Below are 22,344 nucleotides of genomic sequence, written 5' to 3'. Positions count from 1 at the left end.
AAGGATGAGGGGCACTGGTACTGGCTCTCTGCTCCATATGAGAGCCCTGTGGTTCTTGCACCTCAACAGCAGAAGAACGGGGTCTGGACGCCTGACCTTGGCAGGGACCACTACTCCGTCGTCAGAGCTATCTGTCAGGGTGCCGCTGCTGTCTAGGGGTTCGTATTCTGAGCCTGAATCTGACAGAGGGGTGAGTTCCTCTTCACTCTCATCTTACATGTTCAGAAACGTGTAGGCCTCTTCAGTAGTGTACCTTCGATTGAACATTTTGGCCTCTAAATTTACTGGTACACTAGTGAGACTCACAGGAAAAAAGAGCACTGACTGTCAGCAGCTGCATCCAACGCTACCAAAAAACTGTTAGCGTTCGCAGAGATCAGGCCTTACTCTGCGAACGCTGCAGTTAAGTGTTTAGTGTTTTGTAAGTGACAGTGATCAATTGATACTGCACTTGGGTGAGCTGGGCTGGGCGGAGGGGCTAAACGCAGGTGCTAGCAGGTATCTAGGCTGATTGAGCTAACACTGCATTTTTAGCAACCCTAAACTACTGGGGAGGCTAGTATAGATCTGATCAGATCAAATATTGAGGTGTATGGTGTGTGTGTGGGTGTTAGCGCTACTGACACTAATCTGACGCTGCCTGGGGCAACGCAGAGCCTGACTGGCGCTAAAACCTAACTGGGGGTTAATCCTTTTATTATGCAATATACGGCAGGTTCCCTGACACTATAAAAAAAATAACTAACTGACCAGCATCAATGCGATACTAATACGTTGATCACTGGTGACGGGGTGATCAAGGGGTTAAACCTTTATTAGGGGGCTAGGGGGGTCCCTAGACCTATCTGGGGCTACTACTACCCTAATGCTGATTAGTGTCACAAATAACAACAGTACAGTGATCAAGGAAAAATATGAACACTGCACTGGGTTATACAGTGACAGGGAGTGAAGGGGTTAACTGGGGGGGGGGGCAATCAGGGGGTGACAAGTGTGCCTATGTGTACTGTATCAGTGTAGTGTTGATGCTACTCACGTTTGGATGTCCTCTCTCCTCTCTCTGGTACGGAAAAGAATTCCATGAGGAGAGATTATATCCTTTTCCCTGTCTGTCTTTACACTTACACAGGCAGGGGAGGATTTCATTTGTCAGGACCGATCAGCAGGTCCAGGCCAGAAATCATTGGCCTGGGCCTGGAGACTGCTCAATTCTGAAACAAATCCGATCATCGGGGGGGGAGCGCTCAAAGTGAAACATAACAACGCTTCGCCCACCCATGCCAATCTACCGTAGCAAAACTGCGGCAGCTGGTCGGGAAGTGGTTAAATATAGTGATAACAAAGTAATGTATCAAAGGAATTTGAAGCCTTGTCACTTTATTTATTTTATATTTTCCTATATACTTATAGAATTTTATTCACTTAATGTCACTTTTTGTCACATTTTAGACATTTAATTTATTTTTTGCAACTATTTTAATTCCTTAGTTATCACTATATTTAAATGGCATACATTTCTGTATGGATAGTAATGTTTTTCACTCTAGCATGGAGCTAATTTATATTCAAGTTTGACACATAATTTTGAAAACAATTTAGAGTCTCATGAGATTTTGTTTTTAATGTTATTAGCGCCTTACTCTCTGCACTCATGTGCTGCGCTCAGGTGCTAAAATGAACAAAATAAAGGTATGTAATGAAAAGGCATTATTTAGAAATTCCATTAGCATGTTAATCAGAAAGGAAATGAGGATCCTACTCTCTATTTGGTGATATAATGTTCACATATTCTGTGAATAATTATGTTTTTTTTAACAGTGATAATTATATTTACAGTGACATGAATGGGTTTGGTTTGTTGTGTCTTGATTGGCCTTTAGTGGAATGATGTCATCCTGTGCACAGGATTCGGTCATTTGGGCACAGCTGGAATGTGTCAAGAATGCACACTGAGCAGCGCATGCACTGCTCAGTGTGCATTCATTAGAAGACTGCAAGTAGGCAGTGATTGTTATTGAATTGATTGTTATTGAATTGCATGTCTCTTAGGCAATAAAAAGCTGCCTGCTCATAGTTTATTATTTACCTTTTGTCCCGCTTTAAGCTTATGTAATACCATTCTGTATTCCTGCAAATAGAAGCGGTACTCTATTATAAGCTTACCACTAAGAGAACTGAAATCTGTTTCTTCTGTACAGGTGATTGGCACTCTGCCATGGTTGCTGAACACTCCAGGGATCACAGCAGGGGCTGCTGCTGCTGTTACGGCTCCGAGTGTGGTCCAGGCAGTGACACCTCAGCTTCTGCTGAATGCACAAGGACAAATTATTGCCACTCTGGCTAGCAGTACTATACAGCCAGCAGCTATAAGAAAACAAGCTTCACAGGAAAGTCCAGCTAAGACAGATCAGCAGGTATGTCATATACATAAATTGTATTAGCAAGCAGCTTAACTGGTATTGGTAGCGGTAAACCATGCATGGGACAGTAGCACCCAGGAACGGTCCAAGCAGGTTTGCCCTGCATTTTTCTTCATCAAGGCAGCAAAGAAATGCAGTTTCAATGCAAGAGAACTTTGTACAACAAGCTCATAGTATAAGGGCACTTTCACACCAGGGCAGGCGTCGGTGGTAAAGTGCCGCTATTTTTAGAAGCGATTTACCGTAATTTTTGCAGTGCTTTTAACCCCCGCTAACGGACGGGAAAATGGTTAAAAGCACACGCAGAGTGTCGCTACAGCAGTGCTTTGCCGACGCTGCCCAAAGATTTCAATGGGCAAAGGGGCTGTAGGAGCGGTATATACACTTCTATAGTGCCTCAAAGATGCTGCTTGCAGGACTTTTTTGAGCGTCCTGCCAGTGCACCACGCTAGTGTGAAAGCCCTCAGGAGTGAGAGGATAGGCGCTTTGCAGGCGCCATTTGTAGCACTATAGCACCTGTAAAGCTCCTCAGTGTGAAAGTAGCCTAAAACAAACCAAACATCTGCTTGTCCGAGCTACAAACTAAGCTATGTCAGTTCCTCACTAACAGGATGGGCTACACAAAGCAAACAGGCAGAAATTGTACCTTCTGGTGTGCTCAAAGCAGTCAGCCTTTTCACACAGCATCAGACTCTCACAGCAGAGAGATGGAGCCCTAAGTATCAATCACCTCTTATATAAAAAGGCTCATAAAGAGCTGTGACTAATTAAGGCCTCATGCGTCTGGTTAAAATCAAAGACAGGTTGAAATATGTGTTGGCTTCTATGTGGCTGAGCACTGTTTCAAGCAGTATTTGCCATGTGCCTCCTAACTTGCATTTTCGGCCTACCAGGTAAAACATGGCCCTTTAGTGCACCCAAAGCATTACAAAGCCTCTGTGCTCCAGGACAGGACTTATTAAGCTTTTTTAACCACTTCAGCTCGGAAGAATTGGCCCCTCAATGACCAGAGCACTTTTTACAATTTGGCACTGTGCTGCTTTAACTGGTAATTGCGTGGTGATGCAATGCTGTACCCAAGCAGAATTTGCGTCCTTTTTTCCCCACAAATAGAGCTTTCTTTTGATGGTATGTAATTGCCTCTGCAATTTTTTTTTTTGCAATATAAACGGAAATTTTTTTTTTTTTTTTTTTTTTTAATTATATTTTCTGCTTTTTGTTATAAAAAAATCCAATAGTCATACATTTAGCCCAAAATGTGTTCAGCCACATGTCTTTGGTAAAAAAAAAAAATGTCAATAAGCGTATATTTATTGGTTTGCGTATCTACAAACTAGGGTACATTTTCTGAAATGTATGCAGCTTTTAGTTTAGTTTATGACTGCCTATCTCATTTCTTGAGGTGCTGGCAGGGCATTACAACCCCCCCCCCCCCCATTTTGGAAAGTAGACACCCCAAGGAAATGAGAGGTATGTTGAGTGGTTGAAAAATTACAAACAAAAATAAAAATGACACAAAGTTGTCAGTAAATGATATATTGCTCACACATGCCATGGTTATATGTGGAATTACACCCCAAAATACATTCTGCTGCTTCCCCTGAGTATGGGGATACCACATGTGTGAGACTTTTTGGGAGCCTAGCCGCGTACAAGACCCCGAAAGCCAAGCACCGCCGTCAGGATTTCTAAGGGCATGTATATATGTATATGTATATGTATATATATATATATATATATATATATATATATATATTGCACAAAGTTGTCAATAAATGATATATTGCTCAGAAATGCCATGGACATATGTGAAATTACACCCCAAAGTGCGTTCTGCTGCTTCTCCTGAGTATGGGGCTACCATGTGTGAGACTTTTAGGGAGTCTAGCTGTGTACAGGACCCCGAAAACCAATCACCTCAGGCTTTCTAAGGGTGTAAAATGGTGATTTCCCTTCTTCACTACCTATCATAGTTTCGGAGGACATGAAATGACAAGATAGCACAAACCCCCCCAAATGACCCAATTTGAGAAAGTAGACACCCCAAGCTCTTTGCTGAGAGACATATTGAGTATTTTGCAGATCTCTCTTTTTGTCACAAAGTTTTAAAAATTGAAAAAATAAAAAAACATTTTTTTTCTTTTCTTTCTTCATTTTCAAAAACAAATGAGAGCTGCAAAAATACTCACCATGCCTCTTAGCAAATACCTTGGGGTGTCTGCTTTCCAAAAGGGGGTCATTTGGGGGGGTGGTTTGTGCTATCTTGATATTTCAGAGCCTCCATAACTGTGATAGGTAGTGAGGAGTAAAATCACAATTTTAGACCTTTAGAAAGCCTGAAAGAGGTGCTTGGTTTTTGGGGTCCTGAACACGGCTAGGCTCCCAAAAAATCTCACAAATATGGTATCCCCATACTCAGAAGAAGCAGCAGAATGTATTTTGGGGTGTAATTCCACATATGCCGATGGCATGTTTGAGCAAAATATCATTTAGTGACAACTTTGTGCAAAACAAAAAAAAAGTTTGTAATTTTCCAGAAACTTGTGTCAAAATATAAAATATTCCATGGACTCAATGTGCCTCTCAGCAAATAGCTTGGGTTGTCTACTTTCCAAAATGGGGTCATTTGTGTGTGTGTGTGTGTGTGGGGGGGGGGGGGGGGGTTGTGCTATCTTGGCATTTTATGCACGACATAAGAAGCTTTTGTCACACATCACCCACTCTTCTAACCACTTGAAGACAAAGCCCTTTCTGACACTTTTTGTTTACATTAAAAAAAAAACATATTTTTTTTTCTAGAAAATTACTTTGAACCCCCATAGGCAAATGCCCTACAGATTAAAATTATGGGTGTTTCAATTTTTTTCACACAGTATTTTAAACGCATTTTTTTTTGAAAAAAAACACTTTTTTTATTTTGAACAAACTATATTGCCCAAATGTTTGACGAAATAAAAAAAGATGATCTTATGCCAAGTACATGGATAGCAAACACGAAATGCTTTAAAATTGTGCACAAACGTGCAGTGGAGACAAACTACATACATTTTTAAAAGCCTTAAAAATCCCTTACAGGTTACCACTTTAGATTTACAAAGGAGGTCTACTGCTAAAATGACTGCCCTCGATCTGACCTTTGCAGTGATACCTCACATGCATGGTGCAATTGCTGTTTACATATGACACCAGACCGACGATTGTGTTCACCTTTGCGTGCAAGCGCAGGGGTACAGGGGTGCTTATTTTTTATTTATTTTGCTTTTTTATTTTATTTTTAAACTGTTCCTTTCATTTTTTTTTTTATTGTTATCTCAGGGAATGTAAATATCCCCTATGATAACAATAGGTAGTGACAGGTACTTTTTTTTTTTTAAATCGGGGTCTATTAGACCCAAGATCTCTCCTCTGCCCTGAAAGCATCTGACCACACCAAGATCGGTATGATAAAATGTTTTTCCGAATTTCCCTAAGAAAACAAAAGTCATGAAATGCTCGTAGCTTCCAGTTTCTTAGGCCATAGAGATGATTGGAGCCATTCTGGTCTTCGATCAGCTCTATGGTCAGCTGGCAGAACCAACGGCTGCATTCTCAGGTTCCCTGTTGGGACAGGAGAACCCGAGAAAACCATGGAAGATTATGGGAAGAGGGGGCATTTCCTTCCACTGCTTGTAAAAGTAGTCTAGAGTCTAATTAGCCACTAGGATTGCTTTTACATGAAAGCCAACCGCTGGCTAAAAAGAATGATACCAAGATGATACCTAAACCTCATCATTCTGGTATAACCACTCAAAGTCCAGCAACATACCAGTACATTGCTGGTCCTTGTTGGGCATATATTGTAATGTTCTTTTTTTCATGCAGCCTGTGGGCTGAACGAAAAAAAACGATTGATCGGTGGGTATGCCCACCACTAGAATTCTGGCCTTCATCCACCCAATTCTAATGATGGGCATACATGCACCATTTTGTTTTTACCTGTAGTGGTTAAATCACCTCCTACATCGCTGGAGTCGTTGAATTATTTATCGTGAGAGCAAACATTAACTCAAAAAACCAGCTTGATTTTTTAATGCAATCTGTGCCCAAAAAATATATGCCGAACCATGGGGGCAATCAGAAGGGCTGTCATGATCTTTTCCTGGAATTTAAGGAAGGATCTGGTTCGTCCTAAAGCTTTGTATAGCACATAAGCATTCAGCAGAGCCAATTGGAATAAATATACAGACACTTTTTTGTACCAGCGTCTGGCTTTACGAGCAATTAGGTACAGCACAAACAACTGGTCATTGAGGTCCAGCTCTCCCATGTTAAGGTTGTATTCGTGGACAGAGAGGGGTTTCTCCACAACACCAGTCGCCGTAAGAATTTGGACAGTCGTATCTGTGTGAAGGGAGGACAGCACAAAAACATTCCATGTACCCCTCCACTTCACTGCTAACAAATGATTACATTTTAAGCAGGTTCTCTCCCCCCGTCTAAGTCGGGACTCTACAAGCCGTTGAGGGAAGCCCCGGCGATTAGATCACATGGTGCCACGTGCGCCATTTCCACAATCAAAAAGGTGACTAAAAAGTGTCATGTACATGTACAAGTGGTACCCCTTTCAGAATAAGGGTGACACCAAGTCCCACACAATCTTACCAACGTTCCCTATGTAGTCTGGGAAGTTCCCGGGCTCCATGTGACTATCTCTTCCCTCATAAACCATAAAACCTATATGTATAGCCTGTTGCCCTATCACAGAGCGTATACATCTTGACCCCATATCTGTCACGCTTGCTGGGAAGATACTGTTTGATAGACAATCGGCCAGAAAATTAATCAGGGACTCATAAACGCAGAAAACGTGATCGGGAGTAAACAAGGCTGCAAACTTTTGGTTGAAGTGGCTTACGAGAGGCCGGATTTTGTGGAGCCGATTGTATCCAAGGTCACCCTGAGGATGACAGAGTTCATTGTCATTGAAATGCATGAACCGCAAGATCTGGTTGTATTGTGTCCTGGTCATGGAGGCAGAAAACAAGGGCATATGGTGAATTGGGTCAGTGGACCAATATGACTGCAACCAGGGCCGGTGCTACCACTAGGCAGATTAGGCAACCACCTAGGGCAAACTGCCGCCTAGGGCACACTGCCGCCTAGAGCGCCCGGCTGCTGGCCATTTTACTCCTATTTTACACTGTCCTCCACAGAGCCATGTCAAGCAGCGCCCCCGCCCTGGCTCTCTGCTCTTATGTGTTTCCAGTCCAGTAATCCCCCCTCTCTGCTCTTCTATCAGCCGAGTGTCACATATCCAACAACCCCCAGGGCGCTCTCTGATGTGTGAAGTTGGGGTGGTGTGGGCGGCCGGGCAGTGAACAGCGAGGGGCTGGCCGAGGCAGATAAGCCCGAGAGCCGGGGACTCGGGAGAAGAGCTCCACCATGGCCCCGTCTCCTCCTTGACCTCACCTCCTGACCCTGCCTCCCCCAGGAGGCAAGCGGAGCGCAGCGTACCCCATGCGATTCAGTTCGCATTGTGCGCTATACAAGTATTTCATTCATTCATGCTTCCAAAGCATGGACTGCTCCAAGTTCCTCTCCGAAGCAAGCTCGCCGCTCACTGGGGGCACAGAGCTGTCACAGACAATGGCAGGAGGCGCAGGCTGCTGCGGGAACCACTGGAATTGGACGGATCGAAGCAGGAGACTGGCATCATGGCATAGAAGGCACTGTCTGTCATCATACACACCTGCAGACAGAGACTGGGATAGAGGTGGGATTGCAGGAGCAGGGCTAGGGGTCTCTCAACTCCTCCTCCCTCTCTCTCTCAACCCCCCTCCCTTCTCTCTCAGCCCCCCTCTCTCTCAGCCCTCTCCCCTCTCTCTCAGCCCTCCCCCCTCTCTCTGCCCCCTCCCTATCTCAGCCCCCCTCCCTTCTCTCTCAGCCCCCCTCTCTCTCAGCCCTCCCCTCTCTCTCAGCCCCTTTCTCTCTCAGCCCCCCTCTCTCTCAGCCCTCCCCCTCTCTCAGCCCCCCTCTCTCTCAGCCCTCCCTCTTCTCTCTCAGCCTCCCTCTCTCTCGGCCCTTCCCCTCTTTCAGCCTCCCTCCCTTCTCTCTCAGCCCCCCTCCCTTCTCTCTCAGCCCTCCCCCCTCTCTCAGCCCCCTCCGTTCTCTCTCTCAGCCCTCCCTCTCTCTAAGCCCACCTCACTTCTCCTTCAGCCCCCCTCTTTCTAAGCCTCCCTCCCTTCTTTCTCAGCCCCTCCCTTCTCTCTCAGCCCCTGCTCTCAGCCCTCCCCCTCAATCAGCCCCCCTCCCTTCTCTCTCAGCCCTCCCCCTCTCTCAAAGCCCCTCTCCCTTCTTTCTCAGCCTTTCCCCTCTCAGTCCTCCCCTCCTCTCAGCCTTCTCCCTCGATCAGCCCCCCTCCCTTCTCTCTCAGCCCTCCCCCTCTCTCTAAGCCCCCCTCCCTTCTTTCTCAGCACCACTCTCTCTAAGCCCCCTCCCCTCTCTCAGCCTCTCCCCTCTCAGTCCTCCCCTCCTCTCAGCCCTCCCCCCTCGAACAGCCCCCTCCCTTCTCTCTCAGCCACCCCCTCTCTCTTAGCCATCCCTATACTCTCAGACCCCGTCTCTCTCTCAGCCATCCCCCCTCTCTCTAAGCCCCCCTCTTTTCTCACCCACCAGTCTCTTTTAGCGATCCTCCCTCTCTCAGCCCTCCCTATTCTGTCAGCCCCCCTCTCTCTAAGCGCCCTCCCTTCTCTCCTAGCCTCCCTTTTCTCTCAGCCCCCCTCTCTCGGCCCACCCTATTCTCTCAGCCCCCTCGCTTCTCTCTCAGCCCTTCCTATTCTCTCAGCCCACCTGTCTCTATCAGCCCCCACTCTCTTAACCCCCTCTCTCTCAGCCCTCCCTCGCCCCCCTCTCTCAGCCCACCTGTCACTCTCAGCCCACCCATCACTCTCAGCCCCCCTCTGTTAGTCCTCCCTCCATTCTTAGCCAGCCCTCCCTCTCTCAGCCACCACTCTCTCAACCCCCTTCTCTCACAGCCTCCCTCTTTCTCAGCCCTCCCTCCTAACCCCTCTCTTTCAGCCCCCTCTCATTCCCCCTCTCTCTTAGCCCCCCTCTCCCCTCCCCCACCTAGCTGGTCTTGCCTAGGGCACGAAATGGGCTAGCACTGGCCCTGGTCAGGTAGGTAAGTGTATGTGTCAGGTAGGTCAGTGTATGTGTCAAGTGGCATGTGTTACAGGGGCAAAAGGGGTGGAGTCAGGGGCAGAGCCAAAGTGGGGCGGCAGAATGAGGTTTCGCCTAGGGTGTCAAAAATCCTTGCACCAGCCCTGACTGCAACTCACTTTTTTTTGACTATGCCCATGAGGAGCATAGCAGGTCTTAAATTCGGAAACCGTTACAGGTTTTCATTCTCGGGCAAGGATCAACTGGGAATTAGCAGGGATTAATTGACCAGCATACACATTTCTTTGGTCCACAACAAATCTATAGAGGTTTTCCGTGAAAAACAGCGAATAAAAATCAAGTGGCGTAAAATCAACTGTTTCCACTTGAATTTCAGGTTGGCCAGTGAATGGGGGAAGTACGGTTCCTGCAGAGGTGGTGGGCTCCCAATTCGGATTGGCACATGCAGCAGGAAGGGTGCTATGGGCTTGATGGGCTTGTCTTTGTCTTCTTGGTGTCTGCGGGACTCTACTTGTGCTAGCCACCTCACCAGCTTGAACTGCACTTATGGGACTCGCCACGTCACCAGTGCTGGATGTATGACCAGGATGTACTAGGCCGCTAGTGCTTGCCAGTTCACCAGAAGGATGAAGGGCACTAGTACTGGCTCTCTGCTCCATACGAGAGCCCTGTGGTTCTTGCACCTCAACAACAGCAGAAAAACGGGGTCGGGCACGTCTGACCTTGACAGGGACAACTACTCCATCGTCAGAGCTATCTGTCAGAGTGCCGCTGCTGTCTACAGGTTCTTATTCTGAGCCTGAATCTGACAGATGGGTGACTTCCTCTTTACTCAGATCTGTCAGGCTCAGAAACATGTAGGCCTCTTCACTAGTGTACCTTCGATTGAACATTTTGGCCTCTAAATTTACTGGTACAACTAGTGAAACTCACAGGGAAAAAAAGCACCTGACTGTCAGCGACTGCTTCAAATGCTACCAAAAAAACTGTTATGCCCCGTACACACGAGCGGACTTTTCGACATCCAAACTCCGACGGACTGAGTCCGGCGGACTATCCGATCGTGTGTGGGCTGCAACGGACTTTAGCGAAGCTAAAGTCTGACGGACTTTAGAAATGAAGCATGCTTTAAATTTTCCCGACGGAACTCCGCCGGACCCGGTCCCCTTTGAAAAATCCGCTCGTGTGTGTGCTACTCCGACGGACTAAAACCGACGCTAGGGCAGCTATTGGCTACTGTCTAGGAACTTCCTACGTCGAATCCAGTCGTACGTCATCACGTTCGACTCCGTCGGAGTTTGGTGTGATGGTGTGTGGTCAAGTCCGTTCGGTCGAAAAGTCCGCCAGAACTCCGTCGGAACTCCGGCGGAACTCCTTTGGAGGTCTGTCAGACTTAATCCCTCTCGTGTGTACGGGGCATTAGTGTTCGCAGGGATTAGGCCTGACTCTGCAGATGCTGCAGTTATGTGTTTAGTGTTTTGTAAGTGACAGTGATCTGCACTTGGGTGGGCTGGGCAGAGGGGCTAAACGCAGGTGCTAGCAGGTATCTGGGCTGATTCCGCTATTGCTGTGTTTTTGGGAACCCTAAACTATTGGGGACGCTAATATAGTTCTAATCAGATCAAAGATATTGATCCATTCAGACACTACTAAGGGAGGTGTATGATGCGTGCATGGGTGTTAGCGCTACTGGCACAAATCTGATGCTGCCTGGGGCGACGCAGACCCTAACTGATGCTAAAACCTGACTGATGTCACCCGCCGGGTGATCAGGGGGTTAAACCTTTTATTAGGTAATATAGGGTTAGAGGAGGGGTCCCTGGACCTATCTATGTCTACTACTAAGTACCCTAACAATGATTATTGTCACAAATGACACTAGTACAGTGCTCAAAGAAAAATATGAACACTGCACTGAGTGACACTGTGACAGGGAGTGATGGGGTTAACGGGGGAGGGCGATCGGGGGGGGGGGGGGGGGTGACACGTGTACCTACGTGTATTGGTTTTAGTGTAGTGTTGTTATTTTCTGTGAGATGCCTTCTCTCCTCTCCCTGGAACGGAAAAGAGTTCCACAAGCGGAGCTGACACCACTTACCCTGCCTGAATTTCATTTGCCAGAACCGATCACCAGGTCCAGGCCAGAAATCATTGGCCTGGGCTTGGAGACTGATCAGTTCTAAAGCAAATCCGATCATCGCGGCCACCTAGGGGCTACGCACCCGATGAACAGCTATGTTACTTCGCCCAGCCGAGCAAACCTGCCACATTACAACTACGGCGGCTGGTCCAGAACTGGTTAAAAAAAAAAAAGTTTTCTCCTCATTACATGTAAACCCCTCACTGTGTACGCGAGAATCCTACTGTAGATAACACATAAACACAGTCCACAAACCTATCAACTAGTCTCACAAGATAGATAGGTAAATAGACGGATAGATTATAATAAAACAATATATGCCAAATAGACTGTAGTACCACAGTATACGAAATCAAGCAACTGTCATAATTTAAAGATTCGTAAATGTAGTGCCTGTTGCACTATTCACCAGTATGTTTATGTATTTTTTTTATGCTCAATAAACGCTGTTTTGATTTTTTTTAAAACTATCATAATTTAAAATTCAGTTGCTCTCAAGCCCTTCAGTGTACCACCTAAAGTACTTCAGACTGTGCTTTTTAAAATAAATTGTATTGAGATGCTTTGCACCGCACTTGACAAAACAGGCAAAGTTCATACAGCGGGATAGTTGCTTGTATTGTTCAGTAAATAGTGTAAGCAGCTGGGGATAGGGGCATTCTGACCCATAAACAGCCATCCACACCTTTCTTAAACGGTCCAACATCCCTCACTGGCATCTTCTACCCAGCTTTTCCATGTGTTGGACTGCGGCTGTCTGCATTATCTGGCGCGGGATGACATCACTCCTGTGCACATAGAATCTGTGCTGGAATGCATGCACAGCTGAGTGTACATTATAAGAAGATTGTGGGCAGGCATGTAGGTTTATTTTATTGCAGGAGAGACATGCATGCCTCTCCTGAAATAAAAACCCAGCCTGCTTGTAGTTTTTAAAAAGGACACTTTAGTTTGGCCTTAATTGTTCTTTGGATTGTTGTGAAGAATGAGGCAGCCATGTCCTCAATTAGCATGTTTCAGAAATAGGATTTCTCTTACAGTCATTGAGGGACGCAACTTGGTATAATTCTTGACCATAGGGTTATTGCGGCAACTTCAGGCGTAGGGCACTAGGCAGAAAAAAGAACACAGCACTGCCTATGGGCAGCCCTAAGGCCCTGTTCACACCCAAGCAATTTTCAGCTTGTAAAACGCTCAGCTATGAAGCTCTAAAATGCCCAAGAAGCAAAATTCCATTCATTTCAATGGCCCCTGTTACCATACGAGTGTTCTGTTGCCTGAAGCAGAATGCCTGAAGCTCAAAAAAATATATGAACTTCATGAAACACCTGGCTTGAGCAGAAAAACGTTCTTAAAATGCTCAAATAGCAGCTCTCCACCCCTAATTCCCTCTCCCTCTGGCTTAATAAAAAGCCAGAAAAATGCCAGTTAATCGATACACTCAGGTGTGAACGGAGCCTAACTAGTAGCTAAACCCCCTATCTGCGATAGGCAGCTCAGTTTTTTCTGTCTAGTAAAAGAGTAAGGACCTAATTCCCTGTTGGGACTCTTAGTTCCACAGTTTTTCTTTTCTTTTTCCTTTCTTTAGGTTTTTTTCCTATGGCGTTTCCTGAAAGATCTTCAAGGTGAGCAACGGGCTGTGTAGATCCATTGGTAACCCCAGCGCAAGCAGGCCTTTAGCTATGCGCTGGGTTGGCTACGAGTATTCCTCACAGGGGACACATATGACCAGTCAGCTCTGAGCTGGTTGCTAACAGTTTCCACCAGGCGGACAGCCCCTCCATTTTGGCTGAGAGGCCTTCTATCACATGAAAGGTACCCTAGGAAGAAGGATAATTTTGGTCAGGGGGACTTTAAATGAGGCCAATTACTATATAGAGTAAGCACATAGTGCTGTTAGAAAGACCTTTCTGGCAGCACCTTACATGCAAACATTCACTTGTGATTTTGGTTCCCAGTTCTATGTGAACCAACAAGAAGTGTTGGCTCACTGTCACCTATACTTGCACATCTTCTTTGGGGAATCCACATTGCTTCCAGCTTGTCCACATGTCTCTACCTCAGATTTCATGCCAGACATCTCGAGCAGCTTCGATCCTCTGTTCATATCTATGCAGTTGGCATCACCATTGCATTCGCCCCTGAAGAGTTGATATACCCCAGTGAAACGTGTCAGTCCTACATAGATGCATGATGTCCATACAGATGATTTTGTGTCTTTTACATTGTTCCACTCAAGACTTTTTAATACCATCCAGCCCTTCCAGTGGCCTATTTGTGTAGGACTTGTCTTCATCCCACGATATGTCAAAGTACCATGGCGTCAATATGTATATGTGGTTTTTAGCATTCCTTGTGTTTATGCGCTTTTGTGTATGCATTTTTTTGTCATTGTGTATGCTGTATATGATTTCACAAGGTACAGTAAAATGTTCTTTGCAATGACTGTATCAGGGCTGGGCTCAGCCCTTTCTCCTCAAAGCTGGCCGCTCAGCTGTCGGCTAATTGCCAGCTCCTATCTCTCTACAGTGACTCACCTGTTGATGATATCCTGCTCTTCAGTCCTGCCTACTTAAGCCATCTAGTCCAGATGATCTCTGCCTTCGCATTGGTCACATCTCTAGCGACGCTCTCCTGTGTTCCTGTTAAAGACGTGATTGGCTGACATTCCTTCTGGCTCCAGATCCTGCTTGCTGTTATACTACGCTCATCTCTGGCTCCCTGACGTTTTGGCTTGTCTGACTATACATTCCAGTTCCGATTTATGGTTTCTGACAGACTGCTTTTTGGTATACATCTCTTATTCAAGTCCTAAAATCCCCTTTTTTTCTTGGATATTATGTAACAAACTCGCACTAGCAATACTGTGCTTTAAATCCTATGTCCTTACTCTATATAGTGATTGGTCTCATTAAAAGTCCCTCTGACCAAAATTCTCCTTCTTTCTGTCCAAATTTGGGATGGAGGCCAGCTACTGATGGTACCACCAACCACATAATTTTTCTCTTCATGAAAGGTACCCTTATCTTCTTCTGGATAAGGTAAGCGGCTTGCCCCACTATCCCTTTTTTATCTTCTGGGGTGGTTAGATGAAGGTTTGGATACCTTTTTCTCCTTGTATCCCCATGTTCTGGGCTATGTCATGGCATGTAACTGAGGGACACAGTGCTGTGTGTGTGGCCATGCTAGCCCACTCTCATTGAGCATCCCTTACTGGTATATACCTGTGTCCCCAGATAGAAGGGCAGCTCCCTGGTTATAGCCAGAGGAGCCCGCTGGTGCCTGGATAGCACTGCTACTATGTGTGGACTTAGAGGCTGTGGGGCAAACACGGCAGGTTTTGGATTTGACATCATCATTGGAGACAGTATTTTTCACATGTGCTCAGTGGGTGGGGGGTGCCCTGGGCTTCCCTCACTTGACCAGTGTTTCCACTGGGCCCGCCCACAAGTCTATGCACCATGCGGTTGGCCTGTCCATAACTTTAAACTTTGGCTTGTGGCCTACTGGAGCAGATGCTTGAGCCTGCCATGTTAGTTTGGGGCAGTTGTTCTTGTATTGATGTCACTTCCACTAGCCTCAGAGCTAGGGGCAGATGTGCGCATGAGAAGTACTGTGCTGGGTCATCACTCTCCTTTGCTGCTCCACCCACCGCCCTCCCCTTAAGGTGGCTGATTTTCCTATGGGGGGCAGCAGCGCCCACCATTTTTACTAAGGGCAAAGCCTTTCTTTCTTTCTTGAGGGTCTCATGGCCGGGCTCTCTGCGCCCTGTGCTGTCTACTCCAATTTGCCCCTCCTGCTTCTTGGAACACTCCCTTAGGAGTCTGGGAGACATCCCTTCAGTGAAACAAACCATTCCTCTGTTCTTGATTTGCGGTTATCATGGTGCTGCAATGGGTGAGGTTATGACTCCAGCCATTTGCTGGCTTGATAGTTCAGTTGAGGTTGTCGTTTGCGGTATTACTTGAATGTAACTGTCTTGGGTCACAGTTGCTGCACCATGACCTCTGGCTTTTTGTTGGTTGGGCAGACCAGCCTTAAGTAGGTTTGTTCTGAATTGCCCTTCTTTGAGGACAGGTTTTTTTCAGTGCTACCCGGGATGACCATGTCCAGTGTCCTTCAGGTGGTGACAGCATTTGGTCTCCCACAAATCAGAAGGATAAGGAACCAGGTTGGGGGCAGGACCTTCTTTCTATACATATGTGGCTTAATTTCACCCCCAGGCCCTTGGACATAGAATCCAAGTCACCTGTGGCCTATGCTGGCAGCATAAGCCTAGTAAGCCTGCGGACTAGTACTCCATGGCATGAAGGTTTGCCCCACCTGTTCACTCTGCAGTGGGGAGTCATCTTGGCTGAAGAACTCATTCTTTTTCAGATTGTTGGATTGCTGTTCTAGTTGGGAGTAGAGTTCAGACAGTTTCTGGGATGGTTCATGCTCTCTTTGTGCAAGTATGAAGCTAATGCTGTGGCCTTGATCTTTCAGCAAGGCCTTGTTTCTTCAAGAAATGTCTTTCTTATCCTACTAATAGATGCTTTTTTCTTCCGATCTCTGTCCTTCTGTCTTAACTACGCAACATTTTTGCTACTAGTTGGTGCCTTAGCATGAGAGGTGGCCTCCTCTGCCACTATTTTGCAATGGATCAGTCAGTTTGTGTACAGGCCTGTGCCATTAAGGGTCGGGCACCCAATTTCCCTGCCTCAGCACATTCCACAAGGGCAATTGGTGAATCTTGGGCTTTCAGACGTCTATATCTTAGGTTTGCTGGACGGTTACCTGGTCGTCTGCCCATAGGCAATGCTGTGTTGTTTTTTCTGGCTAGTGTTCTACTCCTGAAAGTGGTGCATTACCCTACGGTCAAGAATGATACCGAGCTGTGTCCTTTAATGAACACAGAGAAAGTGATTTTACAGTGAGTAGCAAAAAATCCTGTTATATATATTGCCCCGTAGCATCCAATCAGATGCACATCCGCTCTAGAAAATGGCAGCTGAAGAATAACTATTTGAATCTGGTTGTCTGCTATGGAGCATCATGGTTATTTCAGACACCAAATTAAGCTTATCGTTATATTCACCATTGTCACTCATAAATAAAACATAACTAAAAGGCATGGTGACATTTTTACATCTGAGATCAAAAAGAATAGGCTTATTTTCATAAATTTAAAACCTGTTAACCATTTTATTTTCAGCTTCAGACAGCGCAGCAAATCCAGCCTGCTCCTTCTATTACGCAGCCTTCGGTGGTTGTAGCGAATCCAACTCCAGCCAATACACCAGCAACTCCCCAAGTCCATGTCAGCTCTTCTGAGCCCCCAACAGTGGGCCAGCTGGTGTCAAGTAAGTATGCCTGCCTCAACTCCTCTGTGCACATTTTTAGAGACTTAAAAAAGAAGTATAGGTTTCTTTAAAAAAAAAAAATTATACTTAGCTAGGTGGATGCAGCATTGATCCCCTGCTGCTTCTAAGACAGAGAACTGAGTGATCAAAGGCCCCTGATTGCTCGGTACTCAGTCTTCACCGAGAAGAGAGCGGTGATTGTCAGTCACCATCTCTTCGCTCTGCCCCTCCAGCACTCACTGGATCTTCGGGGTGAGAAGGGGGGCGGTAGTGGCTAATTTAGACTCTCAGTGACTCACTGAGAGGCTGAGCCAGCTGCCGGTCCAGGCATCTGGGTAGATCTTGACATTAAGTCGGGGTCTTTCCAGAGCCTGGACTGGCTGAGTGACATCAGAACAAACTGCAAATAGGAGAAGTGTGGCCAGAAAAGCTTGAGCATACTTCTCCTTTAAGTGATCTTATTTACCCTTGATTTTACACATTTAAGGCCTTGTTAATATTTATAGAGCAGTATGTATGTGTTTGCTGTATATACTATATATATTTCACATTTTTGTAAATATTTTATTATATCTTTTCATGTGACAACACTGAAGAAATTATACTTTGCTACAATGTAAAGTAGCGAGTGTACAGCTTGTATAACCCTTTCATGACTAAGCCTATTTTTGGAATTTGGTGTTTACAAGTTAAAATCCAAATTTTTTTCTAGAAAATTACTTGGAACCCCCAAACATTATATATATATTTTTAGCAGAGGCTCTAGAGAATAAAACGGCGATTGTTGCAATATTTTATGTCACACGGTATTTGCGCAGTGGTGTTTTAAACGCAACTTTTTGGGAAAAGGGACACTTTCATGAATAAAAAAAAAACAAAACAGTAAAATTAGCCCAATTTTTTTGCGTAATGTGAAAGATAATGTTACGCCGAGTAAATAGATACCAAATATGTCACACTTTATAATTGCGCGCACTTGTAGATTGACGACAAAGTGCGGTACCTAAAAATCTCAATAGGTGACGCTTTAAAAATTTTTTACGGTTACCAGGTTAGCGTTACAGAGGAGGTCTACTGCTAGAATTATTGCTCTCGCTCTGACGATAGCGGCGATACCTCACATGTGTGATTTGAACACCGTTTACATACGCGGGCGCGACTTCCGTATGCGTTTTCTTTGCTTCGCGAGCTCGCGGGGACGGCGGGCGCTTTGAAAATTTTTTATTTATTTTTTTATTTTTTTTATTTATTTTAAAATGACTAAATTGTTTTTAAAAAAAAAAAAAATTTGATCACTTTTATTGCTGTCACAAGGAATGTAAACATCCCTTGTGACAGTAATAGGTGGTGACAGGTACTCTTTATGGAGGGATCGGGGGTCTAAAAGACCCCCCACCCCTCCTTTACACTTCAATGTATTCAGATCGCCGAAAACGGCGATTCTGAATACCGGATATTTTTTTTAAACCGGCGCCATTGGCAGCCGAGTAAACGGGAAGTGACGTCATGACGTCGCTTCCGTGTTTACGATGAGGAGACTGGAACGAAGCCGATTACGGCTTCGTTCCAGTTCCTCCCCAGCAGCCAGAGCCGACGGATCGCTAATCGGTGCTCCCGATCGAGCGGGAGCACCGGTAACAGCGGCGAGAGGCGGCGGGAGGGGGGACGTCCCCTCCCGCTCCTCCGGCATAACAGCCGAGCGGCTTTTAGCCGCATCGGTTGTTATGGCTGGAAAGCCAATCGCCCGCTGTAAAAAACGGTACCGGGATGATGCCTGCAGGTGCGGGCATCATCCCGGTATACCCCCCGGAAGCCGAGTACGCAGATCTGCGTACGCTCGGCGGGAAGGGGATGACAGTGTACATTTGCTGTTCCCTCAAAATAACTCAACACACAGCCATTAATGTCTAAACCGCGGGCAACGAAAGTGAGTACTCCCCTAAGTGAAAATGTCCAAATTGGGCCCAATATTTGTGTCAATATTTTGTGTAGCCATCATTATTTTCCAGCACTGCCTTAACCCTCTTGGACACCACCCGCTCACACCTATAGCTGGCTATCACAGTAAGGAGCTTGGAAGGCTAACGACAGATAGATACAAACAAACCCAAGGATAAACCGAGGAAAAAAAACAAGCTTTACTTACCACCAGCCCACAGACAACCAACTAACCTGTCGAACAGTATGCGTTAAAAACAGTGGTTTAGCCTGCACACATTTGCAAATGCATGCGTAAGCCACAGAGCCACGCCAAGGCACCCCAATATCTTTGGTACATAACACTAACTTATAAGTGTCCCCACAGTGGAGGCACATGCATTCTGATGGATATGTGAAAGCAGGTGGACTGAAGGGGAGCCACCCCTTCTTAAAGGTACAGGAGCACACTAAACATCCAGCACAATGGCAACACAGGTGTCAGTGAGATGCCTAACCAAAAAACACAACCTGTGACACAAAAAGACGTCACCCGCTCACACCTATAGCTGGCTATCGCAGTAAGAAGCTTGGAAGGCTAACAACAGATACAAACAAACCCAAGGATAAACCGAGGAAAAAAACAAGCTTTAGTTACCACCAGCCCACAGACAACCAAATAACCTGTCTAACAGTATGCGTTAAAAACAGGGGTTTAGTCTGAGTTGTGTTTGGGGTCGTTATCATGTTGGAATACTGCCCTGTGGCCCAGTCTCTGAAGGGAGGGGATCATGCTCTGCTTCAGTATGCCACAGTACATGTTGGCATTCAAGGACTGTAGCTCTCCAATGACGGCAGCACTCATGCAGCCCCAGACCATGACACTCCCACCACCATGCTTGACTATAGGCAAGATACACTTGTCTTTGTACTTCTCACCTGGTTGCTGCTACACACGCTTGGCACCATCTGAACCAAATAATTTTATCAGGGTCTCGTCAGACCACAGGACATGGTTCCAGTAATCCATGTCCTTAGCCTGCTTGTCTTCAGCATACTGTTTGCAAGCTTTCTTGTGCATCATCTTTAGAAGAGGCTTCCTTCTGGGACGACAGCCATGCAGACCAATTTGATACAGTGCGCGGCGTATGGTCTGAGCACTGACCCCACCCCTTCAACCTCTGCTGGCAGCACTCATACATCTATTTCCCGAAGACAACCTCTGGATATGACCCTGAGCACGTCCACTCAACTTCTTTGGTGGACCATGGCGAGGCCTGTCCTGAGTGGAACCTGGCCTGTTAAACTGCTGTGTGGTTGCACAGCTCAGTTTCAGGGTCTTGGCAATCTTCTTATAGCCTAGGCCATCTTTATGTAGAGCAATAATTATTTTTTTCAGATTCTCAGAGTTCTGTGCCATAAGGGGCCAGGTTGAACTTCCAGTAACCAGTATGATAGAGTGAGAGTGATAACACCAAATTTAACACACCTGCTCCCCATTCACCCCTGAGACCTTTTTACACTAATGAGTCACATGACATCGGGGGGGGGGGGGGATGGCTAATTGGGTGCAATTTGGACATTTTCACCTAGGGATGTACTCACTTTTGTCGCCAGTAGTTTAGACATTAATGGATGTGTGTTGAGTTATTTTGAGGGGACAGCAAATTTACATTGTTATACAAGCTGTACACTCACTACTTTACATTGTACCAAAAGAAAAAAGGGAAAAAAACTGCGCTAAGGTAAAATATATAGAAATGTGAATATACAAGATGTGAAAAAAATATGTGAAATATATTGTGAGATGAAGGTATTCAGCTGCGGCTCAACTGTGTCACATAAATACAGGATGAATAAAACAAAAAAACAAAAAAAAAAAATCATAAGCCGCGCTAAACAAATGCTAGCAACTAAAAAGGCAATGTGTAATAATATTAGAATAAATATTATACAGGGTATAGCAACCCTATATGTATACGTGATGCAAAGCACATATGTGTAAATATATCAAAACCAGAACCTAGCTAGTATGATTTAACATATACATATACAGTAAGGTTTTTTAACATAAACCTCTAAACAACTTAAACACCCAGTGTGCATAAATAAGTCCGTGTATAAGAGCCGCCAAAATGGTTGACGTAAAACTGTACATAGGAATCTTCTATAGATAAACCACAATATTCCTAGAGGTTCACTGTTAAATCCAAACTTGAAAACGTTGTGTTCAATCCACCACCAACATATGGTAAGGTTTACTGCTTACCAGATAGATATGACCCCCCACTACAGAGGGTCACACGAAGCTTTATGGAATTAAACGCCACTTCCAGCCGGGGGGGGGTTTCCTCTATATCCTCCTGATTCCACTGCTCCAACAGATCTCAAAAAGGGGACTCACTCCCAGATGCTTCACTTTGAAGTCCAAAGGAAGAACTCAAAGGCTGGGGCGCCAGAGATCATAAAGGGAAAAAGAGGGGCTCGGGATAGTGTAAAACCCTTTATTTATAAAGATAAAAAAGTAAAAATGCACTTACAAGTATATAAAAGAAAATAAGCCTTAAGTCCGTGGCGCCGGCCGGACGCACACAGACAGACCCGTTCTCCTGGAGCCCGTCACAAACACGAGGTGATAAGTAGCGTACCGTTCATCCCTACGCGTTTCGCAACAAAATTGCGTCATCCAGTGCCCCTGGATGACGCAATTTTGTTGCGAAACGCGTAGGGCTGAACGGTACGCTACTTATCACCTCGTGTTTGTGACGAGCTCCAGGAGAACGGGTCTGTCTGTGTGCGTCCGGCCGGCGCCACGGACTTAAGGCTTATTTTCTTTTATATACTTGTAAGTGCATTTTTACTTTTTTATCTTTATAAATAAAGGGTTTTACACTATCTCGAGCCCCTCTTTTTCCCTTTATGATCTTTGGCGCCCCTGCCTTTGAGTTCTTCCTTTGGACTTCAAAGTGAAGCATCTGGGAGTGAGTCCCCTTTTTTAGATCTGTTGGAGCAGTGGAATCAGGAGGATATCGAGGAAACCCCCCCCCCCTTGGCTGGAAGTGGCGTTTAATTCCATAAAGCTTCGTGTGACCCTCTGTAGTGGGGGGTCATATCTATCTGGTAAGCAGTAAACCTTACCATATGTTGGTGGTGGATTGAACACAACGTTTTCAAGTTTGGATTTAACAGTGAACCTCTAGGAATATTGTGGTTTATCTATAGAAGATTCCTATGTACAGTTTTACGTCAACCATTTTGGCGGCTCTTATACACGGACTTATTTATGCACACTGGGTGTTTAAGTTGTTTAGAGGTTTATGTTAAAAAACCTTACTGTATATGTATATGTTAAATCATACTAGCTAGG

At 45.6% G+C, this 22,344-nt stretch overlaps 1 protein-coding gene across 1 annotated transcript in view; it reads left to right on the top strand.

Moving 5' to 3' along the window:
- Nucleotides 1-22,344, top strand: part of POU6F1 (POU class 6 homeobox 1) — a 212,480-nt gene that overhangs the window by 171,685 nt on the left and 18,451 nt on the right. Inside the window, exons 9-10 of the mRNA XM_077483683.1 lie at nt 2,199-2,414; nt 16,913-17,060. Coding sequence (XP_077339809.1) covers nt 2,199-2,414; nt 16,913-17,060 — 364 coding nt within the window. The remainder of the gene's footprint in view (nt 1-2,198; nt 2,415-16,912; nt 17,061-22,344) is intronic.

The sequence above is a fragment of the Lithobates pipiens genome, unplaced genomic scaffold (genome assembly GCF_037356315.1).
Source record: "Lithobates pipiens isolate NorthernLeopardFrog02 unplaced genomic scaffold, aLitPip1_a1.2 Scaffold_16, whole genome shotgun sequence".
NCBI lineage: Eukaryota > Metazoa > Chordata > Amphibia > Anura > Ranidae > Lithobates > Lithobates pipiens.
This window is presented reverse-complemented; position numbering and strand designations above follow the sequence as displayed.